Source organism: Danio rerio, chromosome 5 (assembly GCF_049306965.1).
Source record: "Danio rerio strain Tuebingen ecotype United States chromosome 5, GRCz12tu, whole genome shotgun sequence".
Classification (NCBI taxonomy): domain Eukaryota; kingdom Metazoa; phylum Chordata; class Actinopteri; order Cypriniformes; family Danionidae; genus Danio; species Danio rerio.
The window spans coordinates 45712951-45737119 of record NC_133180.1 but is presented as its reverse complement, the minus strand read 5'-3'; the positions used below and the strand labels follow the sequence as shown (position 1 = coordinate 45737119).

General features: G+C 33.4%; 2 protein-coding genes across 4 annotated transcripts in view; one reads left to right on the top strand and one right to left on the bottom strand.

Moving 5' to 3' along the window:
* kank1a (KN motif and ankyrin repeat domains 1a) overlaps nt 1-8853 on the bottom strand; it is a 98267-nt gene extending 89414 nt beyond the window's left edge. Inside the window, 1 exon segment of one of the 2 annotated variants that reach the window (NM_001365257.1) lies at nt 8725-8853. The gene's annotated coding sequence lies outside the window, so the exon portion shown is untranslated. 2 annotated transcript variants of the gene reach the window in all.
* A 2623-nt stretch (nt 8854-11476) lies between these two features.
* fbp1a (fructose-1,6-bisphosphatase 1a) lies at nt 11477-22705 on the top strand. 2 transcript variants are annotated; one of them, NM_199942.2, is given in 8 exon segments: nt 11477-11808; nt 12798-12960; nt 15459-15551; nt 15644-15784; nt 18346-18483; nt 18580-18699; nt 22058-22339; nt 22396-22705. In NM_199942.2, coding segments are annotated over 7 exon segments (1014 nt in total). In that variant the 5' UTR covers nt 11477-11638; the 3' UTR covers nt 22247-22339; nt 22396-22705.
* The last annotated feature ends 1464 nt before the right edge of the window (nt 22706-24169 follow it).

The following is a 24169-nucleotide window of genomic DNA, read 5'->3' as shown; positions in this document are numbered from 1 at the left end:
TTTCTTCGTTTTACTGGAATGCTTCTAGGTAAATAAAAGGATCGTCAAATGACCAGGTGTTCCTCTTAATCCAGTGTTTTGGACTGAGCGTCAGAATGCAGGATGTCATTCAATCTGCCCATTCTGGGTTACAAAGGGAAGGACAAGTTTTACAAAGCAGTCTGAGCCTGTGACACAAAGCTAACCATGTAGTGACTGCCAGCCCAAACAATCGATTTGTGTTAAATGGGTTTGATTCATCATCAATGTGTTTTTCCTTCATCTTGGTCTTATTTAGAAAAGTTTTGTGTACTTCCGGTCAAAAGAGTTAGATTCTGTTCAGAAGCTTTTTAACCACATTTTTAGACCTATTAAAATCTGGCAAAACATAGCTTTAAGCATGCAATCAAAAACATCTTCAGTACAATTACTTCTATTGAAAACACTAGGGCTGGCACAATAAATTGATGCAGTGCGATTCATGAATCATTTCTTAAATTTTCAGAATGCGTCACAAATCTTTCTGGATTTTTTTAAGTGGATCATAATGAATGTATTATCTTTTTGACTACATTTTAGTCCAGGGGTCACCAAACTTGTTCCTGAAGGGCCGGTGTCCTGTAGATGTTAGCTCCAACCCTAATCAAACACACCTGAACAAGCTAATCAAGGTCTTACCAGATATACTTGAAACATTCAGGCAGGTGTGTTGAAACAAGTTGGAGCTAAACCCTGCGGGGACACCGGCCCTCCAGGACCGAGATTGATGACCCCTGTTTTAGTCTTTACCTTTTAGTTTTTTCAACAGCTATCTTCATATATAGCTATATATGCTATGTGCTATCAATCAGCTATATAGAACATTCTACCTGAAATGTACATTTTCACTCCTAAAAAAATGTGACAGGGCCTGACTTAAGCTTGTCATCCTCAAAAAAAAAAAAAAAAAAATTCATACAATTCAATGATAGCACACATCGATCACTGTCAGCTTCCCCTATGTCAAATGATACCACTTTCGAATCATAGCCTTAAAGGTGTGTAGCACGCGTTTTATGTTAAATTTAATCCGAATGTAAAAGGACTGACAGAAACATAGGGGCAATTGTAAATTTATTTGTATTGAAAATTTGTAGTATTTATTTGTACAATTTGATTTTAATTTCATGTTTTTAACCAATTGATGGGTATTATAACAACTTAAACTTGCTATTTCTGATGTTTTTTTCTTCTAAATAACAGTTTAGTATAACAAAACTATTAAAGCTGTAGGTTTGATTGGGCTAAGGACAAGGACAATGGCAGGGTTTGTACATTTGTAAAGTGTTTTAAATAAAGAACAATAATCTGAGAACAAATTAATGACATATTCCTTTACAGAACAACTCACAGAAGTCAACCATCAGTCCATTTTAGGAATTTTTGCGATTAAACACTTTTTATTTTCTGTACTTATTTTATTTCAGGGACAGATAATTTACGCTTCTGGTAGAATGTGCCATATGATGTTCAATCATCAGATGAGTGATTCAAAGCAAGCTCATTTACCATTATCAGTCACGTTACTGGTGCAGCACAGCAGACCTGTCAAGTTTCTGTTAGTTTCAAGGCACAGGCCAAATTTAGCCCTTGTTTTAATAGACCAAATGAACACTGACTCAAATACTCAAAAAAATGTGTGCTTTTTATGACTTATGTCATAATAATATTGTAAAAACAGCTTACTGTGAACACTTTTGTAATTTGCTTAAAACCCTATCTAACTTTATTCAAAATTATTATTCATCCCGATCTCACAAAGAAATTTGACTATTTGACGTATTGTCAAAAAAGTGGCTAATTTTTACAAATTTATTTATTATGGATACAGCATTAGAGGATGCTAAAATGTATGAATGCGATCATATAAATTGATATGAATTAGCCACTGAATCAAAAAGTTACACATTTCTGTGTGATTACATTGTATATATTTTTTGTTCCAGTGGCATGTTTAAGTAATAGAAGGCAAGCAGAGTATGTCTGTTTATAAAGCATACAGTGCCATCAGATTGAAAGGTGGTGCCGAAAGACAACCAACCTTTATCACTGCCCAAACACTCTAATATTGTATACAGTAATAGGTATTGAAAAATAGGGTTTTGTTATTTTGTGTCTTTACTTAGTTCTTGTCAATATATACTATTGTTCAAATGTTTAGTGTCGGTAAGAAGTCTCTCATGATTTTTATTGATTAAACTGACATAAAAAAAATGTGAAATCTTATTATTTATTTTACTAAAATGTTTAATTTACTTTAGAAGTCTAATTTGTTAATGAAGAAACGTTTTATTTAAAAAATATTTAAAAAATGTGTGGGGAGGTGTACCAAAACAAAGTTTTACTATTTACTATTTTTATTCACTTACAGTAACACTTAAATTAGAACAAAATAAATCAAAGCTTAAAATGGTCAATGTCTATTTCACTTATTTTTGTAAACAATGCAACATGGCATTTAATTAATAAGGGGAAATTAGAAGAGGAAGTTGCCACAGGACTTGTCTAGATAATTAATTCTTAAGTACTATGTAAACATGAACGTCTAGACAGCATCCTAAACAAAAAAGTATTTTTTGGAGTTTGTTTCACTTCTAGTCAGCAAGAGTGTCTTGAACACGGTCCAACATATCAGTGCGATGCTCCCTGATTGAATACAACCATTTAACAACAACAAAAGATCTGGACCTCCTGCCTCTTGACTTTAATTGCCTTGTACCAAAGTTTCTTCCTCAACTATATGCCTCTTGCAGACTAACAAAACAAAGGGCAGTGCATTATAATAACAACATTTCCACAGATTATTTCTGACTTCCACAGACAAAAGATGACTTAATTGATTTCAAAATGACATCCCGTTCTTTCAAGTGAAATAACATGCATGAAGTTGATTAGGCATTAAATGCAGGTGATTAAAACTCTGCACGGAAATGAAGGCTATTTGCATTCAGAACACAAACGACTCTTATTTTCCATCAGGAAGTCATAAAGAATAATGTGCTGTATTTTTTAGAGATAATAAGCAGCTTTTACTCTAAAGGAGGAATCACTAGAAAATAGCAAGTTGACCAATATTGTTATCACTTTGTTTTTGTTTTTAATAGCACACAGTTACTCAAATTTATGTAAAGGGAGTTTACCCAAAAATGAACTAATTTCCTCACACTAAAGTGGTTCTAAATTTTTATGAATGTCTTTCCTCTGTTCCTATCTGGTTCTTTCCTCTACCAGATATTCTAAAGAATGATGGGAACCAGTAAAATGTGTTTTAACTGATAAGACATACACAAAAGCTTTTTTTTAATGCACATTTTTGAGAATTTAAATGCATCTTAATTATTGAATTAGATATTTTATGTCTATTCAAAAATGTGCATGAGGTTGCCCATCTTGCACTTTTAGTCTGTACCTCAACGTCAAGTATTACTGCTGATATAGCACAAGCATACAACTGTTTCTTGACATAAATACCACAAGTTTAAAGAACGTGCCACCACCCAGCCTATTCTCTTTATTATATTTTCCCTTTTCTCCCTCTTTTAAATTGTTCTTTTATTTTATTATCATTATTTATTTTACCTAATACACCATGCTGCCAACCTCAACTTTCGGTACTGTCCTGTTTATATGCTTAATTTGTAAAACGAATGCACACAATATATTGTTTATGCACATCATATACTGTGTGTCGCACAATATTAGGGTTATAGTGTGGCTTGTTTTTATTTTTGATGATCAATTTTGTACTGTGATCGACATATATTTTATTTGTACTATTATTTTGTCTTTTACTTTTGTTTGTTAACTGTCACAAAAATCTGATAATTAAATCTTTTAAAAAAATGTCCATGAAAATAGGTGGTTGGAAACTGCCATTATGAAAAAACTATATTTTTTTATATAAAAAGTTTCTTCATTAGCGAATTTGACTTCTAAAGTAAATGTAATATTTTAGTAGTAAAATAAAATAGAAGATTTCACAATAGCACATTTATGTACTATTAATAATACACATAATTTATGTTTAATCAATAAAAGGCATGAGAGACTCCTAACAAACACTAAACTTTTAAACAATAGTGTATATTGACAGAATAAGTAATGACACAAAATAACAAAACCCTATTTTTCCCTACCAGAAGTAGTTCTAGAAAGCCATCCACAATAAAGTGAGAGGTCCTCTATGCTAGAAGTTTGGATGGCTTGGAGTGATGGTAAAGGGGGGTAGATTAGATTCGCAAACAGTTCTAACCAAGCAGCAAAGTGGAAGTAATTTCCTCTGTATAAACAGGCGGCAGCGGCAGTGTGGATTTTACAGCCTGAGAGGGAGAGAGATGTAGGTGACAGTTCCCTTCACCATGAACTGAGCTTTGATCCCCATGTGCAAAGCTTTCTCAGTGAGGTGCAAATTGAGGAGGCTTCTGCCATATGTCCACAAAGGCCTGAACGTACACAACTAAACACTCTTTTTAAAAATGTTAAGTTACTTTAACTCAATTTAGAGTCAAATTTAGACAAACCAAATATTGAGATGGGTTTTTCAATTAAATTTAAGTGGACTTTATATATATATTTGACCAAATGTTGGGTTAAAACAATCCAAACTTTAAGTAGACAGCACACTTCCATAATGAAATTTTTTATTTCTATTTTATTGTCGAGACATACACAGAAAAAATAGATGGATAGAGTCTAAAATGTTGCGCTGATGTAACCCAATGTTGGGTCAAATGTTGACAATCCAACATTTAACTAATTTTTTTCAGTTAAATTTAAAACGGCACTTTTTAACCCAACAGTTGAGTTTGTCCATATTTGATCCAGTGTTGGGTTAAAACAACCAAAACATTTTAAAAGTGTAAAGCACACTTTTAAATCGTTTGTCCATATATGATCCAATGTTGGGTTAAAGCATCCCAAGCATTTTTAAAGTGTACATCACACTTTTAAACCCAACAGGTGAGTATGTCTATATTTGAATCAATTTTGGGTTAAAACAATCCAAGCATTTTTAAAGTGTACAGCACACATTTAAACCTAACAGTTAAGCTTGAACAAATTTAACTCAATCTTGGGTTAAAACAATGCAAGCATTTTAAAAGTGTATAGCACACTTCCATGCTGGAATTTTTGTATTTCTATTTTACTGTCAAACACATACACACAAACAACAGATGTTGAAGAAAGTCTAACCATCAGTGCACCAAATAGTTTTTTTTTTTTTTTTGTGAGTTGTTGTAACCCAATGTTTGGTAAAATATTGACAGAACAATCATTTGGTTCATTTTTTCAATTAAATTTAAAATGACCCTTTTCAAACCCAACAGATGAGTATATTTGACCAAAGGCTGGGTCACGACAATCTAGCATTGTTTAGACCAGGGGTGCCCAAACTTTTTCATATAAAGGGCCAAAAACCAAATATCATTGAGAGCCGCGGGCTGAAGATAAATATACCAAACTATTTTACATTAAAGCTGCCATGGGTTATTTCCAAATTAATTAGAAAACCTTACTTTAAATCACATTAACTGATAACTTATTGCAATAAAAACATGAACAATCACATGTATAACACAGTGAAGTTCAATGCTGAATACACTAGTCAAGCAAAATCTGCCTTTGACTTGATTTGTCCTCTATCTTTCGGGTGACAGTATGTGCATTTAAGCTAAATCAGATTAATTTACACCATTTAATTGAAACATTTAATTTCAGTTTTTAAAAATAAAACAAAAGGTTTTATTCCCAGATGGGATGGTGGGACAAATCAAAGGTTATCATGGGCCAAATTTGGCTCACTGGCCCTAGTTTGGCCATCTCTGGTTTAGACTGGAAATCAATCGGGTTTAAGCATAAAGGCGAGTGATAATTTTTGGGTACATCTCTTTTAATTGGAGCCATTTCCTTTCTATCAGAGGATGGTTGTTGCAAAGAAGTGCATGTCAATACAACATGATAAATATTTAATGTGGGAAACAATGTGTATAGTACCCTCTTATTATTTTCAAACTGACAACCTTGCGCTCTATTCACATGGACAGGAAGTACATACTATTGTCCTGTATGCACATTCAAAGCTCTTCTCATTTGAAATGGCCACATTGCCTCCCGTGAACAGCAGTCGGCTTCAAAGAAAACTTCGGGCCACCTTGCTTTTAACATTAAGAATCCCTCTGGAAAGCCAGCATAAAGGCAGACAGGGATCTCACGTTCTATAATATGCTCTTTCATTATGTCATTGGTGAAAAGAGGCTTTAGAAGACTTTCATCTTGAACAGTTCTCTCTTTAAATAACTGGGACTACCTCCAAAAGATGTCTCGGCATCACAAAGCCTTCTTCCATTCATAGCCTCGGATGCAGAACCGCACACAGTCGACACCCTGTGGTTGTGCCAATTTTCCTCTGGATTAGCCCTTACAAAATATATCATCTCTAGTTTTAGAGGCCACCAACTTCTTGAGCAGTGCAACTAGAATAGGATCCAACAAGGAAGAATTTTTAAATAATTGTCTGCTGTTGAAATGATGGACTAAGGCATCCAATAAGTGATATTTGAAAGGGGAAAGGGCTCCGTTGTTTCAGACACGCCAAACAGAGGATTCATTTCTGATGATGATAATAATATTGTAGGTCGCTGAAAATCCCTTTCACTAGAGCATAATAATGTCTTTGTGAGAGTCTCATAGACTGTACATGGCAATGATGCCAAGTGCCAACCTGGAAGAATGAGCATGCCAACACTGCACACACAATGAACAAGTTAAAGGTCAGTTTTTGGCTCTAAACCCTCTGTACGACTTTTGTTTTATAAAACTACACTGTAGGCAGGGCAGATAAAGGATATTATATTGAATTACAATAAAATTTATGTCAATACCAATATGCTTTTTTACTCTATATCTCTCTATATCTAAGAGCAAATTGCACAGCAGAAATAGGCAACAATGGAAATCTAAAAGTGAGTTGATATTACATTTTTGGCCACTAAGATGTAGAGATTGAAGATGTATTGAACTTTCGAGATGATCAAATTTTCAGCCACCGAAAATGTATTGGCCGGAAATTTGTTATGTCATTTAATGGAAACTAATTTTTGTGGGGTACTTTTTTTAATCTGGAAGCATCTGGAAGCATTAACAACATATATCGAAATATATGTTGCTATCATTCAGTATGGAAAATAATAATCGAGATTGCATTTTTGCTATATTGCCCAGCAATAACTGTAGGTAACAAATCGCAGTGCTAAAAACTTTACAGGTTAAAAAAATGAATACATTTTGTTTAGTGAATTATTATTTTTTCCTTGTTTGTATTCACTGTCTACACTTTATCGCCACATTTTATTGTGAACTCATTTTTAATGATGGACTCTGATTCATCAGGTTATCTTTTAATTACACATTACCTTTTTACACACCTAATATATATCAGCATATCTTAAAATTACAAAGCACAATTTTATAGTGCAACTACTAAAAGCATATTCCCATATAATGCTTTAAATGATGTGGATTTCAATATTTGACTGTTCAACGATTTAAACCTCAACCAAAGAGCTCTGAGATATCAAAAGTTTACACTGGTGCTATCATGAAAATCAGTTCATACTTTCAGAAATCTTCACAGGAAGGCAAACCGGCATAATTACTTCCCGCTAACTGGCCAGAGGACTGTAACTACATCTGAAGAATTTTTAAATTAGCTGGACATTATGTATATGAGGCTATTTCTTTCTATTAAAAGACACTGTGGACAACTGTAAGAGCCAAAAAGAAATAAGTAAATATATGGAAATATTACATTTGCACACATGACTGAAGTGACTGAGGTGTCCATATCAGAATTTAAAGCTACATTTTATGGCAAATAAATGTTTTACACTTACATACATTTGGAAATTGGTGACTGTGCAGCACAAGTCCTGTCAGAGTCTTTCATTAATATTGTTTGGGGTGAGTTGTAGATTTTTAAACTTCTTTAATTTATAACAGACAAACATATTTAATAACGTATCACAAGACAATAAACGACTTTAAAACATGCTGTTAGTCATGCTCTCCTAAAAGTAAGTGTTATAAGAACTTCAAACCAAACGCCAAACTATTTAAGAGACAACCTCAATTTTACTCAAAACAGAAATAAAACAGAACAATATAGAGATTAAATATAGGAGTGTCACAAAAATAAAAGATCACACGTACGCCTCCAAACACATTCAGTTTTAAAAAAAGCATCAAACATTTCTATCGAAAAGGTGCACTTACAATTACACAAAGCTCCGAGTCTAAACACACAACACCTGAAGGAAAAGCTAACGTCTCTACCCACAAAGATTTGACCCTGTTAACCATTAAAATTATATTGTAATCTCTTATCTTTGCTTCGAGGCAAGTAACAAGAGTCGTGCGAACAATCACCTTCACTCCTCCACAGCATTTATTACGCTTGTCCTTCAGCAAAAACAACAACAAAAACTTATTTTTTATACGATTTCCACAATTAGTTATCGTTAATATAATCTAAAACAAAATGTATCGCTCTAACATATTCCACAGAAAGCCGCAAGTGTTTGCAGACCTGCTGTAGATGCAGGATCAGGTTTCGCACGCGCACTGAAGTGAGTGAGTGAGTGAGTGATATAAAGTCTAGTTTATAAACATGCGGTCAGCGGCTTCTTAAAAAAAAGAACAATGAATTACCTTTTCCCAAAGAAGTTTGTTTATATTGTCCTCTCCTGTCCCTCCGCTGCCTTTGTAAAAGTCCCGGTGAAAGTGTCCTCTTCTTCGCTCATGCGCACAAGAGCGGGACCGCGCTGCACTGACCCGAGCGGAGCGCACAATACATGTTCCCTGACGTGGGAACGTGACGTCCACATAACTGAGTACACAAAGGCAGGTGCTCTGCTCCTCTTACTAGAGGCTTACTAGAGCAGCAGAGTCACCCGACTTTTATACGTTTGAATTAAACGATTTAGTAGAGTAAAATACCTGTTATCTGTAAAAATATATATGATCAAAATGTCAGGACAATGTTTTTATTCCACTTAAATTATTAAAATATCAATATTTCAGCGTATTTCAATGTAATAAAAACTGTTTTAAGACTTTCTAAGACTTAGGAAGTCTTTTTTTACATTAACATCTTAAGTCTTTTTTACATTTTAACTAACAATTTAAGAAAATCACAATTTTTAAGTGGGTGCTTTTACATTTCACTGAAGTGAGAAAAACAATAGACATGAACATTTTACAAAAAGTCTTTAATGCAATCCAAGATATTAATGTAAACAGTCTCATTTCTGTTTCTTACATTTCTACACTCAGAAAAGGTTCATGAGCTGTCTCTAGGGTGGTACCTTATCAAAAGGTTTACACATGTGTACCTAAATGGGTGCCTCAATGTACATATTAGTACAAACGCATAAGGTATACTTTTTTAGGTATTGTTCTACACTGAAAAAAACTTTTTTTTTACTAAATTATTTTAAGGTAAATGGTTGCAAACAATTTTGAGCTGAATTTAAACAAATTAAATTTAGTAATGTTCATCTTAACTTGTTTGTTTAAATTCAGCCCATCCAAATTGTTGGCAACTACTTACCTTTAAAAAATTTAGTAAATCCAATTAGTCAATTTCTTTCAGTGTGTACCCTTGATCTATCATATGAAGATTAATTAGAAATAAATGTATACCTTCTGAAAACTCACTCATAGAGCTCTTCTGATAATTATAAGGATTTTCAAGTATTTTGAATGGAGCTAGACAAGGGACCAGACAGTACCTTTTATGAGGATTTATAGACAGTGTCATGGTTGACTGATGCTTTAATACAATCTACTCTGTAAAAAGCGCTATAGGAAAAAAGAACTGGAAAAAAAATAGAATTGACATGCAATTTGAATAATTTGTACTGGGCTACTTTGCATGACAAAGTTCTTTTAAAAAAATGACACATTGACATGATTCTGTTTTTCAAGTTTGATATGTGATTTGTATTTAGGGTTGGGCTGGGATGTGTTCACAGAATACTAAATACACCAGAACATTCATTCATTTTCTTTTAGGCTTAGTCCCTTTATTAATCAGGGGTCACCACAGTGGAATGAATCACCAACTTATCCAGCAATTTTTTTTAAACAGCATATGCCCTTCCAGCTGCAACCCATCACTGGAAAACATCCATACACACTCATTCACACACATACACTATGGACAATTTTAGCCTACCCAGTTCACCTATACCAAATGTTTTTGGCTTTGTGAGGGAAATCTGCACCCAGAGAAAACCCACGCGAACACAGAGAGAACATGCAAACTCCACACAGAAAGGCAGCCGAACCAGCGACCTTCTTGCTGTAAGGCGAACATGCCACCCACTGCGCCACCATGCAGCCTTCTCCAGAACAGTTTCTAGAATTAAATTGTACATGATGAGACCGCATATACAGCATAAGCTATTATCAGGAAGGGATTTCAAAGTCAAACATCAGCAATGTAGGTGTTTGTAAAAGGTTATGCAGAACTAGTAACTCTTCACAAAAACAAACAAACAAATAAACAAACAAACATCCTGCTTGTTGCAAAGTGGACATTTATCAAAGCACCTATTTATTGATTGGTGCTTTGTTCAGCTTTGAATTTTATTGTTCTTTATTTAACCAGTTTAATTATTAGAAATTAGATTATTTCATTTCAATGTACAAATTTAAAATACAAACTGCATATTATGTACATTTTCAAAATAATTATTTCTAACTGATGATGATCTATGACGCTTTTACTAATATATAGTAAATAATGAAAATATATGTATGTTACAAATGCAGTTAGTGTTAAAATGTATAAAAAGTCGAAGGTTGAAAACACTTGATCTGGGCTGACCTCTAGTGGTTACTGTAGGTAGTTTAGTATGGAACCAGAATACACAAAATCCTGAACACACGCGCGCGCACACACGCACGCACGCACGCACACACACACACACACACACATTGGTGAAATGCTTTGCCTATATATTCCTGAAGTAGGCCTATAACTCAGTAATTGTTGAATCTCTTGTGTTTGGTGTGTGATGGGAACTACTCTGCTTTACATTGATATTTAGCTTGAGAACAAAACAACCAAAGAAAACAGGTCAGAAAGTGCCTTAAACCTCTCTAAAAGCCAGCCTAGTCAGTGACAGGAAACTCTGTCAAGAGGAAAAAGAGATTATTCAAAAGGCAAACAAACTTTTTGATGAGAAACATTGGGCCCTACAGATATGTTTATGTGCTGAATAGCCACGTCATCTGGGCTCTCTCTCTCTCTCTCTCTCTCTCTTTCTCTCTCTCTCTCTCTGGGTCGGTTCATGTTCATGATGACACAGCAGAGATCAGGCATGAGGGGTCTTTCATCCACACCCCCGCCTTCACAATGCATCATTGTTTTGAAACTTGCACGCATCAGTCAGTCAGTCACACCTCTGCGGCTCTCATTGGTTTAGCTCTCTGTACTCCCCTTTCCACCAACATTTCCGCCTTCCTATTTTTTGTTTTCGCTAAAGAAAGTTTTGCACGATTCACACATTTTATTAATACAATAGCGAGTTTTTGTTAAACAGCAAAATCTACAAGCATGTCAGACCGGGGTTCCTTCGACACTAATGTTGTGACTTTGACCAGATTTCTGCTTGAAGAGGGCAGAAAAGCTAAAGGCACGGGCGAGCTGACAACACTTCTGAACGCGATGTGCACGGCTGTCAAAGCCATATCCAGCGCCGTCAGGAAAGCGGGCATCGCGCATCTGTAAGTATTTCTGAAGATCTCGAAATGGACTTTGGTCTTTCTTACGCTCACCTTTGAATGGGGACTCCATTAAGTTGCAAAAACAAAACAAAAAACACTAGAAACACGTTTTGCATTATGGCAGCATTTAAAAATAAAGTGTTAAAATAGGCTTTAATGTATATCTCAAACTGACATAAAACATGAAATAAAAAGAAAGTAAAATGTGCTGAATGAAATTATTTTTAAAATTAAAAGTTAAAGTAACGAAGACATCCTACAAAACTGTATTTTACCTCAAAATTATTTTTATTTACATTAAACTGACATAAAACTTGAAGTAAAACCTTTATTTAAATTAAGTATTAATTTAATTGCATAAATAGATAAACAATGAATAATATACAATACTATTAAACAATGCTGAAATATTGCATAACAATATTGAAACCTTTGGATGTTTCCTTTCTCTGTACTTGTTTATTTTTCTGACAAATAAGTCTCTCAGGAAGTTTAATGTTTTAACAGCCCTAATATGATATGTTATGTGGCCTTTAATGATATTATTATGATTTTAGCACAAAAACACTTTTAATGCATAATTCATGTGAAATTATTTGTAATTTTTAAGTTCCAAATAGTCTCATAATGTTATGAAAACTGTATAAGGAAAATTGCTAAATAAAATATAAAGTAAATTAATCAAATGGATTATTTTTGTTGTGTTTTTGTGTTTAATTGCACATCCTGAAAATAACTGCATAGCTTGTTTACATTTGTGTGCAATCAAATTTCTTAATTTCTGAATTTTCTTTTTTTCCCTTCTTTTTATTAATGGCATTAGTGTTTGGAAATGTTGCTTGAACTAACAAAAAATGTACTTTTAGACCTTTATAAATGAAACAGTTACATCACAAATTTTATTTTCATTTATGCAAACAGTTGCTCTATAAGTTGGATATTGCTTTTATATAACATTCTTATTTGATTCATCTAATGATTGCTGGCAGGTATGGGATTGCTGGAAGTACCAATGTGACGGGTGACCAGGTTAAAAAGCTGGACATCCTTTCCAATGACCTGGTCATAAACATGATCAAATCCTCATTCACATCATGTGTTCTGGTTACTGAAGAACATGACACTGCAATCGTTGTAGAGCCAGATAGACGGGTAAGGACTCTTTACATGCTTTAGAACTATTATGTTAACTTCTAAACCCTTGAAGCAAGATCAGTTTTTAATTTTTTATTTTAACATCACTATTTTTTAAGTACTTGTCAGAAGTTAACTAATGACTTTCAAGAATGTTTCCAGATAGACTTGACTTTCCTGTGCACAGCCTGTAGACCTGGTCATGTGACTCCAACTGATTTCAGCAGCTAGACAGAGATCAAGGCTCATGTAATATGTAAAATTCAGGCCATTGATGAGTCACATGTATCATGCTATTATGTTATGTCATAGATGTATCATGTATTATGTTGAAAAAAAAAGAATATTTTAGGGTGGAAAACATGGGCTTTGAAGGAATTTTAGTTCAAGTCCTGGTTGTTTCATAGTATGTAAATAATTTAACATAGTCAAAACTATATTTAAAAATCCACAAAAAAATCAATGTTACTATTTCCCATCTGAAAGTTTTAGACAAGTATTCATTTTATTTATTTATTTTCTATTTAATTTTATTTTATTTGGTAACACTTTATTTTGATGGTACATTTGAGTATTAGTAGACTGTCTGCTTAATATCCGTTGATACTGCTCCTTTAACTGACATTTAACTCACTATAAGAAACTTTGCAAGTACATGTCAGCTCAATAGTATCTGGATGCAGCCTTTATGATGCAAGCTGAAATTGCATCACTCAACTATACAATGTCAGACACAATGCACTCAATGGAGCGAGTGACATCACTGTGACTGTTAGGGTTAGGGGTGGGGTTAGGTTTAGCCCAATAAAAAGCATTGGATGCGGCTCAGATTGCACTGCACCAGGTCTGCATCCAGACCCCTCTCTGTCAGCTTACACTAACAATAACCCTAACTCCAACCTAACAGTTATAATCTAATGAGAATTAGTTTGCATGTAGATGCACTGTAACTTAAATCAACAAATGGACTATAAAAATATACTGTGACCTTTTTTTAAATTTTGTTTTGTTTAATTTTATTTTCCATCACAAACAATGTCTCGCAATTAAATAGTTGTATCCATTTATAAGTTTAAGTCAAGTCTGTATTTTTATTGTATTTTATTTTCAGATATGTCGTTATTTTATTTAATGCAGACACCAAAATGGGACACCTCTAAATGTGACCTTAACCCACAAGTCATGAGTGTCATTTTTTTTTTTTGGAATTGAGATTTTAGCATTATCTGAGCATTGAATAAATAATATTTTCACAGAAGCATGTTTTTTTATGATAGGACAATATTTGGCTGGGATAAAACTAGTTGAAAATCTTGTATCGGATGGTTGAAAAACAATAGTGAGAAAATTGCTTTTAAAGTTGTCCAAAATTAAGTTCTCATCAATACATATTCATAATGAAAAAAACTTTTGATATATTTATGGCAAGAATTTTACACAATTTTACATGTAACATCTTTACTTAATATTATAATGATTTTTGGCATAAAAGAAAAATGGACAATTTTGACCAAATTGCCAAAAGTATACCAGTGCAACAAAAAGACTGGTTCTGTGGTCTCAAAAATAGGGCTGCAATTAATCGAAAAGTAATCAAAATCATCATTCAAAACCTAATCTAATCTAATTTAATCAGGAATTTTATCAATTTTTCAATTACTTTCCCTACCGAGTGTGGAGTGACGTAACCCTGCTCTGTTAAAGGCTGAGGCTGATTTATATGTCTGCAGCCACATCTGATCTCTGGTCAAGTAGGACAATCAATGTACCAATTCTTGAGCCTTACTTTGCACTACATTTAGAAGAGATACTGCTTATTTTCATTCCCAACATGGAAAATATATATTTTTCATATTTATTTTCACTTTTTATAAGAAAAAGTGACTGTTGGTTTTAGGCAAAGTGTGTTTTAAATTCAGTTGTTCAAAGTTGATGTTCAATAAATAATCATAGATAGTAAATAATGTGTGTTTCCTTCAACTATTTTAAGTAATGCACCCTACATTCAAAAATCACTCACTTGTAATAAGTGAGACTATTTGCTGTTCCAAGCATGTCCATGAACTAAGAGGGCAAAATAATAATAATTATTATTATTATTATTATTAAATAAACTAAATAATCGTTCAGTAATCGTAATCCAGTTAAAATGTTTTCCCAGAGAGGCGCTGCAGCTGGAAGGACATCCACTGCGTAAAAACGTGCTAGATAAGTTGCCGGTTCTTTTCGCTGTGGCGACCCTGGATTAATAAAGGGACTAAGCCGAAAACAAAATGAATCATTGAAGTTATAATGTTCAATTAATTGAGATTTTGATTTTAGGCCAAATCGCTCAGCCCTATCACATAAAGTTTTACAAATGAGTGTTTATTGAGTAAGGAGTCTGGTGGAGCAAGGTTTGGAAAGGTCAGATGTCCTTAAATACAGTAACAGAACAACATTATCATTAATCATTAAATGTCTCATAATGACAATGCTGATATTTAATGAACCAAATTGTCATTCGTGTGTTCAAGGGTAAATATGTGGTTTGCTTTGACCCTCTTGATGGTTCATCCAACATTGACTGCCTTGCATCAATCGGGACCATCTTTGCCATCTACAGGAAGGTATGAGAGAGTGAATATACTAAATGAATCTGCTGGTGTACAGTTAGTGTGGATTCCCTAAATGCTCTTTAATCTGATGTCTGTGTTTTCAGTGCACTGACAGCGAGCCGTCAGAAAAAGATGCACTGCAGCCTGGCAGGAATATAGTGGCTGCTGGATATGCACTGTATGGCAGTGCCACCATGATTGTCCTCTCCACCGGTCAGGGGGTGAACTGCTTCATGTTAGATCCAGTGAGTCAGTTTTACTCACCATAACTTGCACAATAATTAGTTATGGGATTTTTTTAGCAGTGAGTCACTGTTATTACTGGCGTTGTTACTGTTTATTCAGTCAAACAAAAAAGCAAATGAAGGTTTTTAGGTGTGGTGTTGTGCAGACTCCATTGTTATCCTGTTGCCTGCTGAAATCTACATTTTTGTTTCTACAAACTTGTTTACCTTTTTCAATGTTTTTTCCCCCTGTGGTAATCATTAGCACATCTCAAACGGTGTCCATGACCATAAAGAGGTGAAAATAGCATAAATTACGGTGGCCAAGAGAGCTTAACATGCTGCAATTTAAGAAAATACATTCAATTACAAAAACAAAAAAAAAAAAAAAACACCAGCAAATTAAGGAAAGATCTTCATCCGTTTGACAACACGTGTTGCAAATCCTCTCGAGGCAAAACATTAAGAAAACACGCTGCATTTTCTCACAATACATTACACAAATAACACAACAGAAATGTTTCAAGGGGACCCAAAAATGTGATGGGCTGGGCTGGGATTTGCTTATTGTGGAGTGATTATTGCTCAGTGAAGTTGTAGATGATCTTTGAAAGCTGAGTTTTTTTAGTTTATTTTAACATCCCGATTCTATTGTCTTTTGTTTAATATTAGCCTAGATCAATGGTTCTCAAAGTGGGGGTCGGGACCCCCCGAGGGGGTCGCTGGACAATGAAAGGGGGTCGCCTGGTGGTTTCCAAAAATCTATTTATTTTTATTAAACCATAAGAATTACCATATTTTATCCATAACCTTCTGAAGAGAAAAAAAAATAGTCGTTTATACCATATATAGTTACTATAGTAGCTTATAGGTACTACTTCTATTAGATTGCAACCCCTGGGGTAATTACATTGTATTAAAGACACAGCAATAACTTTGGTTGAACTCACGGTTAAACTTTGTGGCCCATTTCCAGCTCTCATACATAAAAAAAATTAAAAGAAGACTGAATGGACTAGGGTCCATTGGTGTGTGTGCGCCATTGCATGCAAGGTTTCTGTATTTATAACCACCTCAGAGTATATTGGGGGTCGCGACTCACTGGCATTGTCATTTTGGGGGTCACGGCCTGAAAAGTTTGGGAACCCCTGGCCTAGATAACCGAAACCTAAATAGTTGGGTCTATTTCCGTCTCCTTGAAACCTTTCTGTTGTGTTCTGAGCTATTTGTATATGTTGTGAGAAAATGCAGGCATTTTAGAAAAATAGAAATATGTGTCAACCTACATTTTTGTGAAACTGCAAAAATGTACTTAAATATATAGTTGAAGTAATAAGAATTAAGAACTATCCCCCTCCCTCCCCCCAACCCCCCGGAATTTTATTTTATTTTTTAAAGTTTTTTCCAAATGATGTTTAACAGAGCAGGAAAATTTTCACAGTATGTCTGATCATATTTTTCCTTCTGGAGAAAGTCTTATGTGATTTATTTCAGCTAGAATAAAAGCAGTTTTTAATTTTTTAAACAACCATTTTAAGGACAAAATTATTAGCCCCTTTAAGCTATATATTTTTCGATAGTCTACAGAACAAACCCTCATTATACAATAACTTGCCTAATTACCCTAACCTGCCTAGTTAACCTAATTACCCTAGTTAAGCCTTTAAATGTCACTTTAAGTGGTATAGAAGCGTCCTAAAAATATCTAGTCAAATATTATTTATTGTCATCACGGCAAAGATAAAATAAATCAGTAATTAGAGATGAGTTATTAAAATTATGTTTAGAAATGTGTTGAAATAATCTTCTCACCATTAACCAGAAATTGGGGGAAAAAATAAACAGGGGGTATACAAATTCAGGGGGCCTAATAATTACATTTCTTGGTAAAATGAACACTGCAGGGTAGTATGACACCAACAAATTTTGCTCCTTTTCACACTAATGATATTTACAGCGACATATTTTTGACATATAAATTATTATTTTTATGCAGTTTTTTTGCACAAAACGAATGAATACCACAAAACAAGTTAACAGTGTCTATGATCTGTAATCAAATATGTTTGCATTACTTTTGTATCTACATATTGACAATGTTTCAGGTGTGGTTAGTTTGCTCAGTAGCTCACTTTGTACAGGTTTGAGTCTGGTGAAGCACAAAAAGAGATTAAAGCAATGTAAAAAATGAAGGTTGCTGTGGACATGTGTCTTATGTTTGCTTTTGAAAATACTGTTGGTTTAGATTTGCTGATTTGTATGACATGCGCTACCTTCTTGTAGACGTGAAGAAGAAGCATGTGTATCTGAAACGTACAACAAATTGTACACTGAGTAACGTATTTCAGCATTACAATTTTTTAATGCACCCTTTAGTGGATTTGCCATATGAAACGTACCCATAGCGACGTATTTTATGTATCTCTAAAAGGCTGAAGCATGTATTTCTAATGAACCTAGACTGTTTGTCATTGCTAGTTTGTTTATAATTAAAAATAACGATTTACTTCAACATAAATTATAAAAACATAGATTTACAATTGAGTTTATAACATTTTATTATCTGTTGATTTAAATGTCAGGCTATTGGCGAGTTCATTCTGGTGGACAGAGATGTGAAGATTAAGAAGAAAGGGAAGATCTACAGTCTGAATGAAGGTTATGCCCTTTATTTTGACCCTGCTGTCACACAGTACCTGCAGAAGAAAAAGTTTCCAGAGGTTCAGTATACATTGATATAACAATTGCTTTATAGCAAATTCAATATTAAAATAAAAAAGAGGACACTAATACCATAAGGATTTAACTGTGTTCAGGATGGCAGTGCGCCCTATGGAGCCCGTTATGTAGGCTCAATGGTGGCAGACGTGCATCGGACGCTGGTTTACGGAGGAATCTTCCTTTACCCTGCAAATGTGAAAAGCCCCAAAGGAAAGGTACTTCATCTGCTTTGGCTAAACACTGTTGACATTCACATGACTTACACTGCTTACACTGACATCAATGCATCAAATGCTGAGTAAATATTTGTTTTAAACTGCCATTCAACAAATTACAGAGTGCCACCCAGTCCCTACAGGAATTTAACTCAAAATCAAGAAAACAACACACAATTCAGACACTTGTGATTTTCCTAAATTGCCACAGATTTTCCACAGATTTTGGGCAGCCGTGTTTGTCATTGTTATCACAACTAAACTGAATTTATGTTTCACTTAAACATGTTAATCTGGACTAAACATGCCAAGAAAGTGTGTCAAGGTTTTTTAAATTGTTATTATTATTATAATTATTATTTATATATAAGGCTTATATTGGCCCATATAACACACACACACACACACATCTCAGTTTTACTTATCTGATCAAACTGGATGAAATGGCATTATAGTTATATATAAATAAATTATATTTTCACAATAGTACAGCAGGCTACTTGCATAAAAAATTGCATAAATAGTATTTTGTTGCTCTAAATCTCCTCATAATTTGTTTAGCCTTTATAAAAATGTTATTTAGGTGCTTACTTTTATGATAAAAGCTCTGTAATTTAAATTGTGGTGGGCAAAACAGTGCACCTCAGTAGACCTACTATTTATTTAGCAGGATTCTTCCAATAAAATCTTTTATTTTTTAAAGTTTTATTTAGAAATTTAGAATCTTTCACTTATTTTTTACAATATGGTGCATTATGGTGCTTTAAACCACAACAATATACTAAAATATATTATAAAATACAATTATATAATATACTTTAATACATTTTTCATTGTGTTTTCAAAAAGTTTCACATATGTAAACCAAGAGTATACAGTACAACCTACTGTACCACATAAAAGCAATCCCCATTCACACAGATCCGTTAAATCAAATAAAAATGCTGTATTGTGCATGTCAAGTCAGTATCTGATGATGTTACTTTTTAATACACTACAATTACACCTACAATGCCATACCTCCCACTTACACTTATTTTTTTATATAATATAATTTTAATATATATGCTTCAAAACTTCAGATTTTAGGTGGTTTACATTAAAATGTGGAAAATATGGAATATGATTTTCTAAAACCTTTTCAAAAAAGCTGTTTTTGTCTGTTGGCATCAAGTAAACGTCTCCTCAGTCATCCTATGAATTTCTTCTAAAGTTTCTATTGAAAAGCTAAATAAATAGGATGTAATTCATCACACACTCCACTATTTAAGACCATATTTTGCAGTGTGTGTAATACATTGCTTAATTCATCTAAAGACATGCATATATTTGCTATAGTATCTAGGGGTAAATGAAAAGAAAGCATGAAAATTCCACATGATCTTTGCTCCAGTTGCTTTCATTGCTTTTAGAGGTGTGTCAGTGTTTGCTCAGGCTTGAAGTTGAGAGCTGAAGTAGGATATGTTACCTTATTTATACTTGTGTAAACACCTTTTGCCTTGATATTGCTGTACAATAACAATTTTAATAGATCTAAAGTTTACTTGTGTCTGCCTTGTCTCAAAACTCCTGCAGATGGAGCTGTAGCACCCAAATGCTAATAAAATGAAGACTCTTCAATATAGTTTACAAAAATGTTAATGCACTCAATATTTGCCGCAAGTAGTTCTAAATTTTACCAGTTTCTTTTTTTCTGTTTAACAATAAAGAAGTTGATTTGAAAAATGTTGGAAACTGGTAAGCTTTGACGTTCGTAGTATTTTTTTTTTGTCCCACTATGAAAGCCAAAAGTTACATGTTCCATTTTTCAAAATAACTTGTATAAATGCATTCATGTAGATTTTTTAGGGTTTATATTGAAATATTGAGTACTTTTTACATTACAGTGCTTTTAAAAGACAATAATGTACTATGAATATATATTTTTCTGTTTTCAAAAAGTCACATTTCAAAAAGTTTCACAATTTTGTATAGGAAAGGATAGGAATGTTGTCAAGGCATGTTTCTAACATTTTTTTATTTTAATAATTAAAAAAATAATTATATATATATATATATATATATATATATATATATATATATATATATATATATATATATATATATATATATATATATATATACATTAATATTTAAAGTTTTATTTTAGAATTTTAAGTATTAATTAAATAATGGTACTTTAAAAACACCCTCACCCCCCACTGACAAAGTATTTGTCCCATGCATGAGCTCTTTTGTCTTATTTTGACTGTTATGGCATCATAAATGAACAAAATAACCCATCGAAAAGGCTTTAAGACCTAAAGTAAGATCTGCAAGTAAAGTCTACTTTCACTGTATGGTTGTTAAATAGAGAAAACTTTTTAGTAAGTTTTATTCTAAATCTTGGAAACCTTATTCTAGAAAGAAGAAAAAAATGACCAATAAAATGTAAAGCACCAAAGATGGCCCATATTAAAGTTACTTAAAATACTTATTAGGCTATTGATGTTATACATGAATTATTAAATGTACTTTTTACAAGAGAAGCTAGAAAAATCATAAAGCTTTACATTATTATCATGATTATTATTTTTTTATTATTCAAATGCCCAAATTCTGACTGAGGAAAGTTGAATGAGCTGGCCAGTTTGTTATTTGCCTAATAATTGACAAAAAGCTACAGTTTTTTATTTAAAACTTTAACAGCTTCCCATCCCCTTGTGATATATGATGTAATGAATTTGTATTTAAATATAAGTAGCCTATTTTTCATATTTTTTATTCTAAATCTTTAGAAAATGTTTTTACTACATCAAAAATTATGACCATCTGACTAACTAATCTAGCAAAAATAGTGCCTAAAATGTCGCTAAAACGCAGTATGTAAACTTCATAATTAAATTATCAAATAACTGCAGAAAGTCCACTTTTTGAGAAAAATAAGAACCACCCCTTTCACCAGGCTGGCTACGGGCTTGAAATGCCAATTTTTTACAAAAACACATTTTTTCTGTGTTTTCAAAATGTTTCACATACCTAGATTAATGTTGTCAAAGCAATCCCCATCCACACAGATCATTACATCAAATAATGTGTTCATTTTCAGTTTTGGGTGACTATCACTTTAAAATAAAGGTTCTTAAGTGGCATTGATGGTTCTAAGAACTTTTAACATTCATAGGTACTTTTCCTGGATCTTCATACTATAAAATATTTTTTTTTCCAGAATGTCCCACAAAAAAGTTTCTTGTATGCCATCACTGTGAAAACCTCTTTTTGGGTTCTTCATGGCACCTTTGATTTTTAAGAGTGAGCTGTAAATGTTTCTGAATGAATGTAGTGAGTGAAGACTGGTTAAAAACTTTGTATTCTTCAGCTCAGACTGCTGTATGAGTGCAACCCCATGGCCTTCATCATGGAGCAGGCCGGAGGAATGGCCACCACAGGCACCACCAACATTCTGGACATCCAGCCGGAGAACATCCATCAGCGGGTGCCGGTGGTGATGGGATCCCCTGATGACGTCCAAGAGTACATCTCCATCTTCCAGAAACACCACAAATGAAGATCAGTAGTCAGAATGTACAACATCACAATCAAAGACTTCTAAAAAAAAAAGTGAAACACTTGACACTCCAGAATAAGATGCCAAAATGCCATTCTTACATTCAAAATACCTCTATTATGTATTATGAGATAATAACCCTAAAACCAATTTTTTTTTTTACAATTTTTTATACTGTACCTCCACAGTAAAATATGAGGTGTTTTAAAGGATGTGGACTTAAAGTGGTGATAGTTTTTAGCAGAAAACTTGACACCAGGACTATTTTCTACATTAAACCATCTCTGTGATCATCATTGGCAGCTGAAATGGTTCATGGCCAAAAACACAGAAGCAAGTTCATGAGAAAGATTTACATTGAAGATCTTGTTTCTGTCACTGCAGACCAAATAATCAATTTTGCCTTAATTTTACCCTGTTGAAGGAAGCTGTGAATAAAGATCTTGGCAAAACAAGTGATGTTTGTGTGTCAAGAACAATAACAGTTTTATTTATGCAATAAAACACACGGTAAAACCCAACAGTCAAGTTTATCAAATGAAAGGAGTGTAGTTAACTCAAAATTCACTACTCATTTGAAAAGAGTTTTGAACTCAGTGTTGAAAGGTAACAGGTAAATTAAATATCTCATTACTTCAACTTTAAATGGATGAAGTTCACAGTACTATACACAGTATAGATTAGTTTTTGAACTCAAATGGTTTGTAGCAATCGGTTTCCTCAAATGGTTTGAGTTACCTTATTGGCTTTCACAGTGCGTCCATGCTGAAGAAAAGTGCAAGATTTTGGCTGCTAAATCAAATACAAGAGAGAAACAATGAATTCTAAATAATTGATTACAGTGTAGCTGAGGTAAGCGGTTTATTAGCTTGTTCAGTGAACAACATAACTTGTAGTGTAATTAAAAAAAAAAAAAACAATGTTGTGACATCGGGACACTATATTAAATGTGCTATAGAATGCATTGGTACAGCATGTTAAATTGTTCTTTGTAGGTATGTGGCTTAGGTGAGTGCAAAACTTCTTCAGAAATGGTTTTACAGGTACAACTCCAGCCCAATTGGCTTTAATATGTTACGGTTGGTTTTGACCATATTTGGAAGGTTTGTGAATATTAATAAGCTCTACTCTCATCCTATAGCAGCTCATATCAGTGCCTGACACCCACACTGTGATATACTTTGTAATACATGTGCAAAATAATCATAATTTAGTTTTAAAAAAAATATCTGAACTAATTTAGATGCTTGTTAAATGGCTAGAAGTCATTGTTAATCTATTTAACTGAATTGATAAAAAGATTTACTTTAGCTATAAGGAGAGTAACCTAGTCCAGTTTTTTTTTTTTTTTGAATGAAATAAAGGCAAAATAATTATTATTATTCTGTTATTATTTTATTTGACAAGGGGCCAGCTGAGATGTATTTTACAGTTATTTTTAGTTTTTAATTTATCTGAAAACACAGGCAACATTTAGTATCAACATCTGCATAAAAATTTGACTTTTTAAAGATTACTGGCGTCCTTTCACTTTAAAAAAATACGGTGAGAATGTTAAAATAACAAAAGATACATTTTGACAGACCTTATGCCTCTTTGGGGTGGCACTGAATACATTTACAATCTGAACACTCTACATTTTGGGTTCTGATGCATTATGACTCTGTGGTCATGCATGATTGCCTGCTTTACAGAACAGTTTACTCTTGCTTAAAACCCATTTCAAAATAAGACTAAGCATACATAATAAGTATCATCCACTTGTTAAGTGGTGACATATGAAATACTGTTTCCGTGTCCAAGCCGCTGATTTGAATTGAAACAATTATTTGTTTATGATCATTTTTTAGTCATTTATTTTCTTTTCAGTTTAGTCCCTTTATTAATCAGGGGTCGCCACAGCGGAATGAACAAACTTATGCA

Coding starts and splice junctions, on each gene's coding strand:
- fbp1a (XM_073949908.1), top strand. CDS start 11,639: ATGTCAGACCGGGGTTCCTTCGACACTAATGTTGTGACTTTGACCAGA. Junction 11,809..12,797: donor AAAGCGGGCATCGCGCATCT/GTAAGTATTTCT, acceptor GATTGCTGGCAG/GTATGGGATTGCTGGAAGTA. Junction 18,700..22,057: donor TGAAAAGCCCCAAAGGAAAG/GTACTTCATCTG, acceptor TGTATTCTTCAG/CTCAGACTGCTGTATGAGTG.